The 20,737-nt window shown below is 37.7% G+C and overlaps 1 protein-coding gene across 1 annotated transcript in view; it reads left to right on the forward strand.

Annotated features, from left to right (window-relative positions):
- SGIP1 (SH3GL interacting endocytic adaptor 1) overlaps positions 1-20,737 on the forward strand; it is a gene marked incomplete at both ends in the record, with an annotated part of 136,159 nt that overhangs the window by 100,644 nt on the left and 14,778 nt on the right. Inside the window, 3 exons of the mRNA XM_079721034.1 lie at positions 5,170-5,281; positions 14,528-14,683; positions 18,993-19,125. Of these exons, the coding sequence (XP_079577160.1) occupies positions 5,170-5,281; positions 14,528-14,683; positions 18,993-19,125 (401 nt within the window). The remainder of the gene's footprint in view (positions 1-5,169; positions 5,282-14,527; positions 14,684-18,992; positions 19,126-20,737) is intronic.

Here is a 20,737-nt window from a genome sequence, read left to right on the forward strand (position 1 = left end):
ATATTTAAAACAACTGAAAATAAGTCTTCTTCATGAGCTGGCTTTGATGTGAAAAAAGTTCTAAATTTCAACTTTGCAAAGTGGAAAACATTATACAGAAAATGGAGTAAATTGTACCGAACAGGGGGTCAGGGGGACCGGACAGGCTTGCTCTGGGCACACCGTTAGGACACACTTCCCCTCCACACAAAAGACCAGCAGTGGTGTGGTACCAGGCGTCTCTGTGGAACCCGGGACTCGAACAGCCATTTATTTATCAAGTAAACCTTGTACTCTCACTCAATTTCTGTACCTGGGTATTTCGCTTCCTTTTCTCCCTCTTTTTTACTTGTATCCCTTTCTCTTCTAAAATCGCTCTCCCTTTTCCCTTTCTCCTTTCATATTTTTACATATACAGCCCCTACTCCATACCCACATTCATATTTCAATTGACTACTCAGGAAATGCTTTCACAAATTAACAACCTTATATTTTCTTTTTTTATTGATTTTTTTAGTTGATTTACAATGTGTTCATTTCAGGTGTACAGCACAGTGATTCAGTTTTACATATATATATATGTGTGTGTGTGTGTGTGTGTGTGTGCGTGTGTGTGTGTATATATATGTACATATTCTTTCTCAGATTCTTTTCCCTTATAGGTTATTACAAAATATTGAGTATAGTTCCCTGTGCTATATAGTAGGATGACCTCTTCTTTTAAAGATGTCATACTAATTTTTCTTTAGCCTTAAGTTTTGTGTGTGTGTGTGTGTGTGTGTGTGTGTATAACCTTGCTTGGTAATGAGAGTCACAGAAAACTGCCTTTCAGAGAATTTCATCACATGATAGTGACTCTGTGTGCCTTTTTCCATTTCTCAGAAATCCGTAAGTGTGCATGGCAATTGCTTTCCAGGACCCTGGAATTGCTATTTTGTCAGAACTCGACAAGGTAATGGCAGCAACTTGTCCTTCTTGGGGGACCACATATGCACCCTCAGATGCCTAACATAATTTTGTTCTCACTTATATGTTCCATGAGCAGAGTAGGTAAGAGTTCAGGATCCAGAGTCAGGAAGTACTAGGTTTGCATCCCAATGCTGTTCTTACTGCTTACTAACTGGGTGACTGTGGGCAAGGCTACTGAATGATTTGTAACCTCAGTTTTCTCCTCTGGAAAACAGGGATAACAATGGTAGTTCCCTAATAGGGGTATTATCAGGATTAAGAGGTAATACAGGAATAGTTCTTAGTATGCGATAAGAGGTACAAAGTTTTCATTGTTGCTACTGTTTTTGTTAGCATTAGGAGACCTAGGATTGAATTTCATCTTTACCACTTACTAGCAGAGTGAACTTGGGCTAGTGCAATAGAGATAATTACACTGAACCTGTTTATTCCCTCAATGTATAAAGAACAAAAAGCCATATTAGTGTTTGATATTTTATTTTATTGTAAGACAGACATAATAATTACTATTTTGACATTGAATTCTTTAAAAATAATCATTAATAATAATATAATAATTATAATACTTAACTATCAATATTATCCAACTTCATGTAGTGCTTTGTCTTTCATTTGTATTTAATATTATAGTCCCCTTTTATACTATAAGCTCCATGAAGGGAGGGGTACATCTCATACATTTCTGTGAATCCCTCAGCAACTAGCACAATGCCTACTTATTGCAGGAACTCACATTCAAATGAATCAACAGACAAATATGCATTCAACCAACTTTCATCTCCTATGAGTCCAAGCATTCTATCAAGCAACTTGAAAAGATATGATAGCCACCCATGTAATACACAAAAAATTAAACATGCATGATAGAATTCATTGCTCGTATGATAAAAGAAATTTGAGTTAGGAAGGAACCTGAAAATGTTGGTCTATCTCCTTGCTCAGTGAGGAGTACCATTTGTGGTATCTCCCTTCATTCTCTACCTCAATAATTATTCAAATTCAAAGAACTGACTCTAATTCAACAACCTTAGTAAAACTCACCCTGACAAAATAACAGCAACAAAAATAAGAAGAAGATGTTTTTTCAAGTATATACCATGCTAAGGATATCCCATTTGATGTCCACCACAAACCTTTAACATAGATATTATTATCGATTGATATTTTATTTTAAAGATGAGGAAACTGAGTCACAGACAGATTAAATAGCTTGCTCCTGGTCATAGCAGATTGTAAGTGGAGGCGTTGGGATTCACACACAAGTCTATGTGACACCAGAGTCTGATTCTTTTTATTAAATGAAGGAGCAGAATTTCCTGTTCTGCTCATTGGACAATTAATCTTGCAGTGAAAAAACCTCATAGTGCTGTCACTTGAGCTATTGTCTTAAGCTCTTGTTTGTATATGATATTGTTACTGGGTTTCCTATATGCTTGTATCTTATTTCCTGAAAGTTTACATATTTGTGTTCCCACCACTATCTTACACATAGTAGAGACCCAGTAAATATTTGTCAGATTCACTAAAACCACCAGTGAAGGGATACAGTTTTCAAAGTAGCTTATTTCTGTGTGAGATAATTGTTCCTACTGTTTAAAACTCCTTAAATTCCTATAAACAACTTAAAATTATAGAATCCTAACACACAGGGATGATGTGATCTATTGCCTTCATTTTATGCTTGAGAAAACCTAAAGATAATTCACTTGCCCAAGGTCACAAAGCTATTAACTTGCAGATCCATGGCCATGAATCCTGGTCCCTAGAGTCACTGTCTGGTAATATTATTTCAGATATTTGAAAATAGTTTTGAGGCCCCTCTTAGTCATCTTAGGCCATAAGGTTTGAATTTCTCAGCATCTTAGACACTCTCCTGGTTTTAGCCCAGTTTTCCAATAATCATAGTAACAAAGACTCTCTAAGGTACTGCAGGGGAACAGAAGCATTCATTTATTACTAATAGCATTTTCACTGAGTATAATCTTTATGTAAAATAATCTGGGGGACTTCCCTGGTGGTGCGGTGGTTAAGAGTCTGCCTGCCAAGGCAGGGGACACAGGTTCGATCCCTGGTCCGGGAAGATCCCACAAGCCACGGAGCAACTAAGCCCATGCGCCACAACTACTGAGCCTGCGCTCTAAAGCCAGTGCTCCACAATGAGAAGCCACTGCAATGAGAAGCCCACGCACCGCAACAAAGAAATAGCCCTGCTCACCGCAACTAGAGAAAGCCCGCGTGCAACAATGAAGACCCAACACAACCAAAAATAAATAAATTTATTTTAAAAAATAAAATAAAAAAATAAATAATAATAAAATAATAAAATAAAAATTTATCTGCCTTATTGTTGGGTCATCCCATTTTGTAGTAATAAAACTATATCTTAAAAAAATAATTAAAAGAAAAAGACCAATTTATACAAAAATGGATTTAGAATAATTGCTACCTAGAAATGACCCAACATTTGAAGAATTTTTGTAGAATAATATATAGTCATGGAAATGATATGTAGACCAGATAGCATTAAGGAAAATTGTGTAATAAATGAAAAAAGTAAAATAGAAGATGGCATATTAATTGCAATGTATAGGGATGTTAAGAAATTAGAATTGTAAACTGTGGATCCTTTAAGGTAAAAGGGTTCTTTGTAAAATCTTGATGTTTTTTCCTTCTCTGGCATTATTGATTAAACCCACAGTAAGGACTGTAGTGCCCAGAGGTGAACACAGCTAGGGTATAGCGTTGTTGGAAGGAGAGGGAAGAGGTGAGGAAGGATAGATCTGGGCCAGACTGCATGCCTCAGTCCATTCTGACGGCTGTAACAAAGTACCACTGGAGGCGTGGCTCGTAAACAACAAAAACCTATTTCTTGAGGACAAGGATTATGTTTAATTATCTCTGAATCCCCAACACCTACCATAATGCCTGATACGTAGCAGATAATAAGCCAATGTTTGTTGGTGATCAATTACTACATCCAAGATATTGAAAGACAACAAGAGAAGATAGAAAATGTAGACACTAGGATGAACTAGAATTATCAAGGAAAACTTTATTGAGGAGGGAAATATACAAAGGTAGATCTTTTCATAATCAGAGAAGAGTATGAAAGTCACTAAAGGTAAAAGATAAAAAGCATAACAGGTAGTCTGTGATGAGGTGGAGAAGAGTAAATGTGTTTTGTGTGATAAGAAGCAGAAGCAGTGAATGTGTGACATAATTAAATACTTTGTCCTTATAAAACTTTACTCTTCAGTACCATGTCTAGAGATTGTTAATGAAAACAACAATCCTAAACTTCGCTCCTTTTGGAAACCTCAAGTTGTATCAAAAACATACAGGAAAATGTTTCATTTAGATAAACAATATGGTATGTAAACAGTATGGTGAAAAACATGAGCCTTATAGGATGGCAAACCTAGGTTTGAATTTTAGTTTTGCCACTTAACTAACTGTATCTTGGGCAAGTCACTTAGCTCTTTGAGCTTCAGTTTTCTTTCTGTAAAATGGGAATAATAATGCCTATCCCACAGGGCTGATGTGGGGCTTGAATGTGGTAATTCTTGTAAGGTATCCAGTGTAGTGCCTGGTGTGTAGTAGATGGTCAGTAATCTGTTATTTTTAATAATGTGAATTGATGCATTGATGTGTTTGTGCTAAGTCAAGGTGGACGTTTGGGTTGTGTATGTTTGGGGACATGTACACTTGAGCCTACTTGATCTGAGGGTAATTGGACTGTTTGAAATGGAAACACCCCAGAAAAGGACAATGTGTAACATGGTGCTCCATGGCTGTTTATCTCTTTAAAATGAAGAAATGCAAACAGTTTTGAGTGTATGGGCAATTGTATAAGGTGAAGGCTCAAATAGGAAGCTAATAATTTTCTTACTAACTACCTGCTGTACAAACTGTCATGCAAATACTGCCTTATGCTTTATGTAAAACATTGAAACCCCCTATGACTTTATTCTTCTGCTTGGATTTTTTTCTGTAGTAAAATACATCATTGAATTAATTTCGAGTGTGTTTGTCTGTAAACCAGCCAAATATTTCCTTTTAAATACTTGAGCTCTATGTTGAATATACAGTTATGGCTCTTAGCACATTGCTTTTTTTTTCAGTAATTAGATTTCATCCTCTAATCCTTTAATGGGCTTTTAGTTCCACATATACTAAGATGGCTCCGATCCATATTAAATGAAGATTTTTCATTTCATGCAGGTTCTTCCAGGGGACCCAGCCCCCTAACCATGGGAGCCCAGGACACCCTCCCTGTTGCAGCAGCATTTACAGAAACGGTCAATGCCTACTTCAAAGGAGCAGATCCGAGCAAGTAAGCCTGGGGCTTGGTCCATTGTATTCTCCAAACTCTATCCAATTCAGTGGGGACACCCTACATATAATTATTTCATTCCATATCCTAAAACCAAAAAAAAAAAAATCCAGTCAACAGTAACAGGTGGCATACCTAGAATTAATTTGATTAGGAATATTAATTCATTGCTTTTTTAAAAAATATGCCAAAAGGTCCAGTAACCTAATCTAATACAGAAACCTCTGATTCAGTTTTGGTTGCAGGTTACAGAAAACCCAACCAACTCCATCAGCAATGAGAAAATGTATTAACTCACAAAAGGAAATGTCTAGATCATGTCTTTATTGTCTTAGTCTTTCCTGGGTGGGAGTCACCCACATATAAACTGAAACAATGGTGCATTGGAATGAGAGCCTGGAATAAAACCACCTTTCCATAACATCAGATATGTAAGAGGACAAGTTATGTGTTACCCTTGTTAAGTGAGGAAAAACTAGCCAAAAAAATAATCACAGCAAAGTAAAAATTTTAGATAAAAATGTACCACTCTCTATTTACATGAGCCTGATCACACTTATATCAGTACAACTTGACAATGGACTTTACCTGAATGTACAAGCTTCTCTATAAGGTGTCCCATGGATGGGGTTCAGGAAGTCTATGGATCCCCTGAAATTATATTTCATACCTAATGTATGTGTGCACATGCACATTTGTCCATAGACACTCTACAGTATTCATCAATTTCACAAAGGGGTTCAGATTCAAAAAAAAAAAGTTAAGGGCGATTATTAGTCTACACTGAAAACTAAACACCTAAGTCAAACTGGTTTTCAAGTGTGTCACTAATACAATTCCAGTTCTGAATCTGATGTATAAACAAAGGACAAACCTAGGTGAGGAAAGAATTGCTTTTTATTTTTTACTTGCAGGTACTAGAGCTTAGAAAACCTTGGTAGACATGGAAATAAAGATGAGACAAAAAATTAAATGTGCATATAGAACACTAGACTGTTTTATAAAAATTTTTGAAATAATGATAAGTATAATTAGAACTTGGAACTCTATTTTAAGTGAAAATCTATATGACTGTTAACCCTCTTTACACTTCAGAAACACTAGTTTTTTGGGGTTTTTTTTAAGTCTAAATCTAACAATATTATGCTGGAAAACTAATATAATTAGTAACTGCACTCCGTTCTAGCCACTGAGATCTATCAATCTCCCTAAATATCCTTTTAAACAGCATTTAGGTTTTATTCTGGACCCAGAGTTTTGCAGAGAAACAAATACTGTGGACTCTGGTGTATTGGTTCATTTGCTCTGCTATAACAGACTAGGTGGCTTATAAATAACAGAAATTTATTTCTCAAAATTCTGGAGGCTGGGAAGTCCAAAACCAAGGCCCCGGCAGATTCGGTATCTGATGAGAGCCAGCTTCCTGGTTCATCGGAATCTTACATACTGTAAAGGGCTAAGGAACTTTGTGGGTCTCTTTTATAAAGGCACTAATCTCATTCTTGAGCGCCCTATCCTCATAACCTAATCACGTCCCAAATATCATCACATCGGGGATTAGGTTTAAATATATAAATTTTGGGAGAACACAAGCATTCAGGCTATAGCGTTCTGGTTTCTCCCACGTCTCTTCTTTTTCATCTTCAGAGCAGAGAGATCATTTGCCATGACCAAGCATCAACAGCAACTAAAAGCTCCTCATACAGAATATGCATTTGAACTGTAAGAGAAAAGTAATCATCATTAGCTTAGGTTGTATACAGACTTTGTATACATACATACATGTTTCTTCTGTAGACTCTTCTTTGAGTAAAGAATTTGCATGACTTCCTGTCACACCAGTTCTAAAGACTACTTATTACTGACTGACCTAGACCTTAGAAAGCTCAGGCTTCCCTGAATTGCAGGTAGAAACACACCCTAAAAAAAATGAGTAGTCGAAGATGTGGAGAGGTGTCTATAATGGAGTGAAAAACACTAGGGATCACACAAGAATGAATGTTTTTTTGTCTGCTTACTAACTGACTTTCATTCATTCATTTATTCAGAGAGATCTAATTGGTAGTAGGGGTACTTCCGCTTCTGATCCCCCCTAAAATCTATTTTCAATGTAACATGTCACTCCTCAGCTCAAAATCTTCCTAACTTGTTCAAAGTTAAAGCCAAATGCTTCATAATGGTCTATAAGATTTGTCCTTCACAACCCATCCCAGTTGCCACCTCTCTGATCTTGCCTCCGTCACCCTCGTCCTTAATCACTCCCCTCTAGCCACTCTGGCTTCATGGCTGTTTTTCTTTCATCAGCCCAACCCCATCTGCACCTCAGGGTCTTTGCATTTTTTGCTCTTTCCGCCTTAGTGAAATCTTCTCGCAACTATCTGAGTGACTTGCCCCCTCACTTCCTTCATGATTCTTCAGCAGATTTATCAGAGACCTTCTATGTAAAACAGCAATTCTCCTGCCCCCTCCGCTGTCAACACTTCCTTTCTCCTTACTTCACTTTCTCTTCCTTCATAGTTAACATACTTCCTGTTTTCTAGTTAATGAACATGCTAATTAACATGTTCCATGTTTTCTGTGTCCACTGTCTGTCCCTTCCCCCACTAGAGTGTAAGCTTCATGAGAGCTGGGACTTTAAGTATTTTGTTCATTGTTATATCTTCAGTACCTAAAACAGGACCTGGCATGCAGGACCCAGTGCATATTTGCTGAACAAGTTGAGTTGAATTACTCACCTAACATTTACAGAATGTCTACTATGTGGCCGCCATTGTGCTAGGCAGGGATATATTGGTGGTGAAGATGACTGATATGGAAAATAAAACTTGTACATAAATATAATGCGAAGTCCACTATAGGAGAGGTGTAAATATGGGGCAATGGGAGTTAAGAAGTCCTTAATAATAATCTTTTTTAAATCCCAAGAAGTGGCATAACAGCCTACCAGTCACCTGCGGACTTGTTCCTATACAAGCTGGGTCCTTCATCTTGTTTCGGTTTCCCCAGCACACTCTGACAAGTGTCTGCGGAGGTCTGTACCAGTGAGCCTGGTGTCCATGACTTTAGCATTCCAGTGATGTGATACTTGAGCCAAGTTAATATTAGTGCTTTTCCTATGCCCTTCCTAATTAACTGAGCCTTTGATCGGTGGATGACTGCACATATTGAGTCTTTTTTCAATTCTATTGCCATAAGTAGTTGTAGGGTATACTGTATATTGGTAGATGGGAGATTTAGTATATTTCATTGAAATTATGAGATCTGAAATTGATGAACAGATCATGAAGTGACATTCTTCTAAATTTAATTTCATCTCCAAGCAGTGAATCACTTTAATTGCTGTTCCTTTGTTATTCATTTTCAAAGAAACAGCTCAAGTTCAAAAGTTCCATCATGGGGAGAGGTGGGGAGGAGGATAAAGCCAAATACAGCGCCACATAGAGAAATGATGTAGAAAAAGCATGTGGTTTTGCTTTGCCTGTGGTTCTCTCTCATCCTGTATCAAAGACTTCCCCATTTGTTTTCAGACCATACATTGGAAACAAAAATCTACTACTGGTATTCTGACATCTGAGTCTTTCTCAGTACCTCAAAGGCAGAGAACTCCTTGACTTTGCTGCTACCTGGGGGAAACACTTTTCCCATTATTAGCTCCTATTTGAACAACTCTAGTGCTAGGAACTAATTCTCTAATTCCCAAGAAAACCTTAGGCTTCTCAGTTATAGTCTATCCTTCCCTTATCACGATATTTCAATTAGTTATTCAAGTGTATATCTCCCTGCTTAAACTAGAAGTTTGCTCAGGACCACGTTTGTCCTGTTTCTCACTGCCCATTCTAGTGTGTTACACAATGCCTGGTACATTGATTAGGCACCAATATAGAATTGTTAAATGTATGAATTTATTTTTAAAACACTTTATTGAGTTCCTACTCTGCACTGGGTTCTGTGTTTTATACCTTTGCCTTCCCAGAACCTAAGACACAGTACTTGCCTTCACAGTAGTAAATATGTGCAAGAAACTACAAAACAGTTTTTTTTTTAAAAATCTGTCCTTGGGCTTCCCTGGTGGCTCAGAGGTTGAGAGTCCACCTGCCGATGCAGGGGACACGGGTTCGTGCCCCGGGTCTGGGAGGATCCCACATGCCGCGGAGTGGCTAGGCCCGTGAGCCATGGCCGCTGAGCCTGCGTGTCCAGAGCCTGTGCTCCACAACGGGAGAGGCCACAACAGTGAGAGGCCCGCGAACCGCAAAAAATATATATATAAATAAATAAATAAATAAATAAATCTGTCCATTTGTCCAAGGAAACTAAAGAAAGGAAAAACTAAAGAGGGCTGAATGGAGAAGATATTAAGGAAGACCTTGGAAAGGCCTGTCTTTGAACTGAGTCTTGAATATGAAAAGGAGTTTTTGCTTGGTACCCAAGTCAATAAAAGGGGATGATAAATAAAGGAAAGGAAGCAGCCTATGTACGAAAGTGTGTATGCTTGAACAGAAAACCATGAGCTTATTTATCAAAGCAGTAGAACTTATACTTTATGAGAGGGATGTATTTCTGATGACCTCACATAAATCAAATCCACACATTTCCTGACCAAAATTGGCCAGTGTTTCTGTTGACCAGCTAACATGATGCTGCCTGTGGTAACAGGCAGAACCCAGTTTACAAGGCTCTTGACCAGTTGACTTGGAAATCTTGCCACTCTAGACAGATGTTTCATTTGTGGGGATTCATATGGTTTTAAATTTACTTCATAAAGTACCTGTGTCAATATTTCCATATTGCAGTATTTCAGATTTCCATGATTTAAACTCACATGAAATGTAGCGACATCACACAGATAGGAACAATCATTACTGCTGAGCAGACTTTCCCTTAGTGAGTGAGCATAGGTTGAAAATATTAATTTTTATATAGAAAATTTCAGATTGACTTAGACACTGGATGGATTAACAAATCACCAAAGGTCTGACTCTGACAATTGAGATGCAGTTCAGAAATGTAACTGACGAGCCTGGGTGCTTCATCTATTGGCTTATACTGACTACTTCTCTCATAGTCCACCCGACACTGTAAGCCCTTTGAAGGCAGGGGCTCTTTTGCTCATTTTTTTTTTTGAATTTTATTTTATTTATTTTTTATATAGCAGGTTCTTATTAGTTATCTATTTCATACATATTAGTGTATATATGTATTTTGCTCATTTTTTAATTGCCTCCCCACTCACAACAAACAACCCCAACTTACATAGTTAGGCGTCCATAAATGTTTATTGACTTAATAAATTCCACCTCCTCCCCTTGCTGAATTTCTTTCAAAAGAGAAACTTTATCCTCCACCAAGACACCACTTAGAGCTCATTTTGAGCAACCTGGAAAAGAAACTGAGCAGATTCCTTACCAATTAAAAAAACATTTGAGCAACCACTGCTAACAGTGTACTGAGTGGTGGTAGGTGCTGAAGTTTAGTTTAACAAGTGCTCTGACTAGTTATTATTTTCTTCTAGAGTCATCAAATAAAATTTTTCTTGCCCACATATTGAAAAACATTAAGAGTAGACTCAGCTTAAGAGGAAGTCCAGGCTTAGCACCAATTCATCACCAGTAAATCAAGCAAGACTTATGGATCTAAAAGATAAAGAAGGAAGACAGCAGAGTTGGCACCAAACTGGGAGATCAGCAATATTCTCCAGCAGAGATGGAGGGGCAAACTTCCAGAAACCAGAATTGTTATTCAGAGCAGTTCAGAGTTAGGGATGATATTATCTGAGTGGGAGGAGGGGGCACATGGCAACTTTAGAAAGCTCACCTGCCCTCCACCTCTACCCCAAACCCAGCCTTACACATACAAGGCTATAGCAGTTCTTCACACAAGCTGTTTTGATGTGTGCCAAGGACCATCTCATCTGAGCCACTGTGCCTCATCAATCACAATTACACAGCATACAAGGTGACTGTGGGGCAAATCGAGTTTCCTATATTCAAGTGTGAGCAAAGTTTTCATTTATTAACCTCAATTTCCCTAGAAAGTACACGCCTGAATTTAAACTTGCAGAAATGGTACAAGGGTCAATTATCCAGATGTATAGGAAAGTTATAAAGAAGTTCACTCGTTTTAAATATTTACCATTTCCCAAAGAAGAATAATCTTTTTGAGATTTCTGCTTCTGATTAAGGTGGAATAACAGGGACCAATTTACCCTTCTACCTGAAAACACTGCAGAAACAGACAAAATACATGAAACAATGATTTGTAAGACACAGGACCTCAGGTGAAGGACAGTGACCCCTGAGAAGTGAGATGTGCTGTATGATTGCCCCAACTGACTTCCTGGAGAGTTTCCAGGCCATGGCATAGGGAGAACCCAGCAGACTCACAGGCATTCGTGGGAGGTGTCTCACTGAGGCACACTCCACTGCAAAACTGGCTGAGGAGGGTGCCCGAGGAAGCTAATGGCCCGTGTGTACCGCAGACCACCATGCACTGCAGAAGCTGGCTATGGAGAAGGTGTGCATATGATAGGAGCCTGGAGCCAGGGACCCCATCTGCATTAAAAGAGCTGGGCACTGGGACAGCCCAGCCACACGTACCTCAGGAGCCAGAGGCTGTGGAAGCTGCCAGTGTCACTGGGCACTAGCAAAGCCACACGGGTTGCAGTACCCACACTCTTGGGTGCCACGTGCCTCCTGCACTGCAGGAGCCTAGCTCTAGAAAAGCCTTGAGTACTGCAGAGGACTGCCTAGCAAGCACACTGGAACCAGGAAGGGAAAAAAGTCTCTTCTTCCTGCAATGTCTCTCTAGTGCCCTCTACTGACAAAAAGTAAGATAGTGCCTGTTACGGTGGCAAAGAAAAAATATATTAATGGCCCAATACTAATTCTCTCAGAGCAGACAGTAAAGGGTGAATTGGAACTCCACTGATTTTATGTGGAAATTGACACGGTGATCCTAAGTTTCATGTGGAAATACAAATAACTTAAAATAGCCAAAACAATTTTTAAAGAGAACAAAGTTGGTAGACTAGTACTACTTGATCTCAGAATAACTTTAAAGCTACAGCAATCAAGACAGTATGGGATTGGTGTAAAGATGGACAAAATAGATCAATGGAACAGAATAGAGAATTTAGAAATAAGTCCACACATATATGGACAACTGAATTTCAACAAAATTACCAAGTTGATAAATTCAACATATGGTGATAAAACAATTAGATACCCATATCCACACAGTAAAAAATGAACTTGGACCCATACCTCACAGAAAATATACAGAAATTAACAAAAAATAGATCATAAAGCTAAATGTAAAACTAAAAATTAAGAATTTCTAGAATAAAACATAGGTGAAATGTTTGTGACCTTGGATTTAGCAAAGATTTCTCAGATAAGACTCCAAAAGAATAAAGTGATTAGCTACAACCCATAAAAGAATAAATTGATGAATTTAAAATTTCTGCCCTTCCAATTACTCTTAAGAGAAAGAAAAAAAAACAAGCCCGACTGGGGAAAAAAATCTTTGCAAAGCATGTATTTGATAAATTACTTACATCCAGAATGTACCAAAAAAAAAAAAAAAACCCAAATTAATAGGAGAACAGAAAACTCAATTTTAAAAACTGGCAGAAAATCTGAGCAGACACTTCACCTGAGTAAATAACTGATGACAAATAAGCACGTGAAAAGGTGCTAAGATCCTTAGCCATTAGGGAAGTGCAGATTAAAACAACAATGAGGGCTTCCCTGGTGACGCAGTGGTTGAGAGTCTGCCTGCCAATGCAGGGGACACGGGTTCGTGCCCCAGTCCGGGAAGATCCCACGTGCTGCAGAGCGGCTGGGCCCGTGAGCCATGGCCGCTGAGCCTGCGCGTCCGGAGCCTGTGCTCCGCAACGGGAGAGGCCACAACAGTGAGAGGCCCGCGTACCGCAAAAAAAAAAAAAAAAAAAAAAAATGAGATACTGTTACTCACCTATGAGAATGACAAATAAAAAGACAGATCTACCAAGTGTCGGTGAGGATGGGGAGGAACTGAAACTTTCACACTCAGCTGTATTTTCCACTTCAGAAAACAGTTTGGCAGTTTCTTCAAAAGTTAAAGGTACACCTGTCATGTGATCCAGTCATATATTTATCCAAGAGAAATAAGAGCATGTGCCCATACACAGGCTTGTACACGCATATTTATCACAGCTTTATTTGTAATAGGTAAAAGATAGAAAGAATCCAAATGTTCTTCAACAAGTGAATGAATTTTCAAAACGAACCTATGGCATATCCATATTCCACCCAGCAATAAAAAGTCATGAACTATTGATTCACACACTACATGGATGAATCTCAAAATAATTATGCTGAGTGGAAAAAATCAGACCAAAAAAAAAAATCACACACCTTACAATTCTGTTTATCTAAAATTTTAGAAAGTCCAAACTAATATGTAATGTCAGAAAATATATTAGTAATTACCAAGGGACATAGAGGGAAAGGATGGAGAAGGGCAGGAGACAGGAAAACAAAAACACAGGAGGAGACTCTTAAGGACGTTGGATATCTTGATTATCTTGATTGTGTGATGGTGTCATAGATGTAGATTATGTCAAAAATGATGGAAATTTACACTATAAATAAGCACCAGTTATTATATATCGACTATACTTCAATAAAGCCCTTTTATAAAAAGGATTATTATTCCTTCCAAATTATCATCCAACTGTGTTAACTTATATATATGACTGATTTTATAATTTCAACCAGATAGACAAGTTAATGGAATAACGATCTAATTAAGTGGGAAGCAGGAAGTTTACCCCATGTGTCCATAAAAGAACACACTCAAGGCATCAATCACATTACTCAGAGAACTAAAATAAGTCCCAGTGAATAGTGTGATAACATTGTGCAATTTAGTGTCTTCAAACATACTGCCATCAATTCAGCAGTCAAAGAGAGAGAATCACCAGAATAAATGATTCTGTTTGTGAGGTGAACATACAGACTTTTCTACAGAAAGAAAAAAGCAGCACTTTTCTTCTAACGGTGCAAAGACACCTTCAACAAAATAGCCACCTTTTTTGGAGACATGTTAAACCTTTGAGTCCTCAGGTCTTTAGAAATTGTAAGAGCTTACTTTTCCTCTCTTCTGCTGTGTCATATTGTTACAGAAATCTTTGCTTTTCACAACTGCTTTGATTCACATGTTGACCTAGGTTTCCTCTCTTTCCTCTCACGTGTTGTGATATGCCAGATGTATTGTGAAGATTACTGGAGAAATGGTGTTGTCCTTTCCTGCCGGTATCACCAGACACTTTGCCAACAACCCATCGCCAGCTGCCCTGACTTTTCGGGTGACAAATTTCAGCAGGTTAGAACACGTCCTGCCAAATCCCCAACTTCTCTGCTGGTAAATATACTTTGCACAAATTTTTTAGAGATGTGTGTGGCTTAGCACCTTATTCTTAGATGAGGGGTGTACTTTAGCGAAAGAGATACACTGTACTGAAATTACCACTACTCAGATATGTTTATAGATTCAATCCCAGAACTTTTACCAGCTGTAAAAATTGTTGGTGGGTGATTGTGTGTGTGTGCATATATGTATTTTAATGGCCAACTATCTCAAGTGGCTAAAGAGACATTTAGAGTAATGAAATCTGCATTAGTGACAATTTAGTCATTGTTTGTTTTGCTTTTCACTGGTAGACAATGGATGAGGATGGTGGAAAATGAGCCCAATAAAAGGAATAAAATCCATTTGTTGTATTAGCATCTTCTAAAATCAAATGATATCTGAACTGTGAGCTACTCTTCATATAAGCTTGAAAATCTCTTTGTTAAACATGTAATTTCATTCTACTGTAATGATGATTGTTTTGATGGGACTTTACATGTATGGCATCAAAGAAGCTTATGTGAATTTGTTTACATAAATACACTTCTTCACATTTCCTATTAAAACTGAATTTGATGCCTTTATCATATATATATATATATGCACATGCACATTCACACAACACACACATATATACATGCTACTAAAAAATGATCCACTCTACAAGTTAATTATTGACAATGGATGAGACAAGAAAAGTCATTCTTGACAGTTTTTTCCATCCATAAGTCCTGATATTCCATCCAAAATTCTCTCCCTAAAATGGACACTTTTTCCCTGTTATCATCACTTCTTCTTTCCAAATGATGACTATCATTTCCGTGGACCACAGCAACTGTTTTCCTTCTTCCCTCCCTGCATCCAGTCTTGCCCCACTCTTACACACAATAACCAGATGACCTTTTATGAGGTAAATCAGGTGGTCCTCGCTCGTAGTTCTCTGATGGCTTCCCATTGCATCTGTACCAGAATCCAGACTTGTTACCATTGCCTTCAAGACCCTGAGTCATCCACCCTTGCCTGTCTGTGTCCTCATCTCCCAACCTCCTCCTCAGAATCCTTGTAGCTCCAGCCAGACCTGCCAGTCTTGGGAACTGCTGAGTCCTTTCCCACATCAAGACTCTGTATGCTTGTCTCCTCTGCCTCCAACAGGATTTCCACCCTTCTTCACCGGACTCTTACTCATCCTTCAGATCTCAGCTCCACTCAGCCTCCCCTGACCTCCCCACTCTCCTCCCCACTCCCACACGAAATCACATCGCCTTGTTATTCTCTCTCAATCTTCCCTATTCTTCCCTTTGTCACACTTACTAAAACTAATAATTACATATCTTTTTGTTTTCTTCATCCATCCATCTCCCCCATTAGACTGTAAAATCCATGAGGGAGTAGAACACATCTATTGGTTCACCACCGTATCCTCAGTACCTTCCACTATGCCTAATAAGGACTTGAGTAGTCTTTGTTGAATGAACGAACAATTCAACTATAACTTAGAGAATTTTGTCAAGCTGGATATTTATGTAGAAATAACTAAAGGTTATTTGGAATCTGAGGACCAATACAGTCACTCTCTTTCTCTTGCCCGAGTGAGACTTTTTCACTCCCGTGATGAAAAAACTGTCACAGGTGTTTCAGGTGATGACCAAGATCACCTCCTTCTCTTTGGTCCTTGCGATGGTTTAACTGGCAAACTTGATTCCAGGCTTAAAAATACAAAAGAGATGCTCACCCTTTAAATGAAAAATAAATGTGAAATGATCAAGATTGGAAATTGGGAACTTCTTATTTCAGTTTCCCTCCGTGTTTTTGATGTGCACAGCGAGCCACACAGTGAGTTAATTTTATTTTTCTAGGCTCCTCCATCTGAAATTAGGAATTATGTACCACCATCTCACCAGTGTGTCTGTAAATATCACTGGTGTGATAGTTATAGCTTTTGTTGCACTTTTAGGCAGTTATGTTACCAAGTTCTTAGGCATATGTATCAGAGTTTTATACTTATATTAATACATCAGTCTTATGAATTGAACTAAATATCAGTCTGAGAATGTTTTGTGTGACAAAACATTATATGGGCCCTTAAGTTGTTTTTTTAAACAAAACAAAAACAAAAACAAAAAAATTCTTATTAATTTGGACTTTATTAACTCTAAGTATTTGATGATTGTGTCAGGGCTGTGATGGGTGACCCATCAGTCCTAGAGACAGTTTGGTTTTGGTATGTAGCTCCACTCCACCACCCCTGCTGCCACACCTACTTTTCAAAAGGCCATGGAACCAAGCATTATTCTCAACTGCTGTTCAAGCCTTTCTTCATCTGTTATCTTACACCCAGCCAATCTTCTCAGTTATCCTTACTGAAAGACTTATTTAGGTTAGCAGCTTGGCCCCTGGAGACATTTGGGTTTGCAATCCCTGTGACAGGGACCAAATTGAAATTTACTTCTACTTTTCCCTTATGAAAGGGACTGGCTTACAAAGGATGTTCAGGAACAATCGCTAAACCAATTGTGTCTGAAGAATTCTTAAGGCTTTATGAGCATTCAAGAATTGCATCTCTGTGCGAGCTTTTGATTGACAAACCTTTCTTGACTATTTGTTAAAGCAAGTTCTCTGAGGAATTATCATAGATATATGACTTAGCTTATTTTGTTATTAAACTTATAATTGAGATTTTCTCAGTTATTTGGATTTACTTAGCACAAATTAATAAAATGTTGCTGGATATTACTTCCACACCTCTTTTGGTATAGTGGGAAAGTATGACCTGCAGTAAGACTGACCTGGGCTGGAATCTTGACTCTCTTACTTATTAGCTGTTCAATCTTAAGTAAATTACTTAATTTTGCTGAACTTCTATTGTTCTTAGCTTCAGCCTCCTTGTGTAGCTACCACTCTGGAAGCTCTGGGTAACTTGGATGTTTTAGATAATAACAGTTTAGACAACACTTATCAGCATCCTTAGCTTAGCTGGGCCAGGGGCAAGGACGAGGGGCCAGGAGTCTTTTCCATTCACTTCCTCCTGCCCAGAAGTACAGGGTTTTCTCTGTCCTCAACAACCTATAGCAGGCACAACAGAACCACAGAGGCCTTGCTGAGACTTGGTGCCCACGACAACTCATTCCTAACTGACCAGAAGCAGTTTCAAGGCCCTGATGTTTTTTTTGACTCAGCTCTTGATATGTTTGGCTTCTGGAGGCTGAACAATAGGAACTTACTTTCGACCTGCCTTTATCACTGTATCACACCCTTCTGTCTCCGTTACCTCTAATTTTCTCTTTTTATAACATATGCTTATTTTTAGAAAGGACGATAATTCTTCTTTTGTAGGGTAGATTTTAATGACATAGTATATAATGTATCTAACAGAGTGCCTAGCACATAATAGAGGCTCAAAAAATTCTAACTATTATTGTATTACATAGGATATTCTGAAAGTGAAATGTCAGTAAGTTACTGAGCCACTTGGGCCCCAGTTTCTTCATCATGTGAGAAGTGAGCAGATGCTTTTCACACTCTAGCCTGATTCTTTTTGCCATTGAGACAAACATTTTCACAAGACATGGGGGGAGTGGCCTGTGGACAGGTCGCAGAGTAACACTGACGACCCTCATAGGAATACAAAACTCCTTAATTCACCAAGACTGCACTCTCTAGTGTAACTACCATGGTTATTATCATTTAAATTCCAGGATCATCTTATAAGTGAGGTGACTTTTTATGATTTAGATACTCTTAGATGAACTGTTGTGAATGCTAAAAAAGGAGCATGATAATTTTAGTATCACCCTTTTCTCCTCAGTTGGAGATAAAGACCGTGTTTACAGATATTTGTTTACACATTTGTTTACAAATGTTTGCTTACAAATATTTACTAAGTAATTTCTGAGACCCTACTGTTCAAGTAAATTCAAAAGAAAATCAATGTATTCGGCCCCTTGATTGCATTAACCGACTAATTCATAGGAAATTGTGGCGATGTAGAAAGGGCTATTAAATTTGGGTTAATAAATAATTCAGTGTTTAAAGCAACCAGTTATCATCATGATTGGTTAATATTACTGGGTAATATTACTGGGTATAAATCACTGAGATTTATAGCAATACAATAATGCCTCCCTATAGGTATTAATCTATTAACATAATACCATTCAGGACTGCAATTATACTAAAACTATACTATTGTTAATAATATAATCTCTACAAATTGTCAAAGATGGAGATAGAAATCAGATGACAATTTGCTAAGATGCTTTTTTGTGTGGTTTATGTTTGTTACAAAATGCTACTCAATCATTTTTTCTTCCCAATTGAATAGTGATAATACCCAAAATGATGCCAATACCAAGGAATTCTGGGTAAACATGCCAAATTTGATGATTCATCTAAAGAAAGTGTCGGAACAAAAGCCCCAGGCTACATATTATAACGTGGATATGCTCAAATATCAGGTAAGCCTATTTATATGGTCAAGGTGTCTCTTTCACATTACAAATGCACATTCTAACATACCTAACATTAAATAAATGTAGACAAAGTAACATTTCTTTCAATATTATTTAAAAGCTACAATTTATAAGAAAATAGAAACCTTGAAAGACTATTTGGAGGCTATATAGTGTCAAGAATATTCATACATATTCTTATTAGTTGAAACCTGCAAGTAAAAAATTTCATTCAAATTTAGGGAAACATGCCAAAAAATGAATTTTCAGAAAACTACATCAATTAAGATTACAAATATTGACAAAATAGTTCACTGTAATTTTGTTAGGAATATTACCTTACTAAAATCTCTTACTTTAAATGATTAAATGTGAGTAATTTGGTGTTTTTTCATAATGTGATAGTCTATGAAATAAATTCTGATGAAACTTATGTTAAGAAATCATTTAATGAGAATATTTGGTACAACACATTACAGGATATGAGAACTTTCTTTTTGTGTTTAGGATTTCCCTTTACCCCCAAATATTACTGATTTAATAAATAAGCCTGTTTCAAACCAGGATTCTATAGAGCTTGAGTATCCCACTGATTCCTAGCCACTTGATCTCTCTTTTGAAAGTTGCACTTTAATAGAAATCAGTGCATCTCAAACATGAGTGTACTTTACAATCACCAGGGAGGTTATAAACAAATGCTGATTTTGAACTGGTACTAATTATAGACAGACACAGATATAAATATAGATAGATATCTATATAAAAATCTATTTATAGATAAATAAAGATGGAGATGGGGAGGGGATAAAGATAGAGACAGAGACAGAGACAGAGACATCTACTGGGCCCTGACACTCCCAGAGATTTTTATTAAATTGGTTCAGGATGTGACATAGGTGTATATATTTTTACAAGTCCTCCAAATGATTATAATGCACACTGTGGATTGAAAACCACATGTTCTAAGGGAACCATTGAACGTGAAGCATCTATGTAATTGTACATTTCACAAAAATACAAATGAATATAATGTTTTTCTAGTAAGAATAATATCATTGAAGCTTTGGACATTATAACAAAACATAGAAAGTAGACAGAATTCACCTATTGCCATATAAGCTTGATGTAAAGTACTATAATGAAGGCAAGAGACTGAATTCTGGAATTAAGTCAGCTTCCTACTGTCCACTGACCTTGGACACTTAATATCCCTGAGCCTCAGTTTCCTCATTTGCAAATTAGGAAAAAAGGATTCCTACCTATGTATTTTATAGGCTGTGAGGATCTCACACCCTAACACATTTCAAAGTACTTTGTGAAATGTAAGTAGCCCTAAGCCTGACATTTTGTTTTAAAGGTGCTCTGAGGAATCCCTTTTGTTGTGGTTTAGTTGTGTTGTTATTGTTTTTCAACAATGTAAGGGATTGGTTGGGAGGCATAATTAGCATTTTATGGGATCAAATCACATCATGTTTACTTTCTGGCCACCAGTAGCACCCTCCCAGTAACTGGGACAATCACATATCCATAAAGCACCTCCCCAGGTAGAGGAACTACTAAGAAGTTGAGAACTCCTGCCAAGGACAGAGTATAGAACTGGGTGGGGAGAGTGAGTCTG

This window comes from Hyperoodon ampullatus (genome assembly GCF_949752795.1).
Source record: "Hyperoodon ampullatus genome assembly, chromosome: 2".
NCBI lineage: Eukaryota > Metazoa > Chordata > Mammalia > Artiodactyla > Ziphiidae > Hyperoodon > Hyperoodon ampullatus.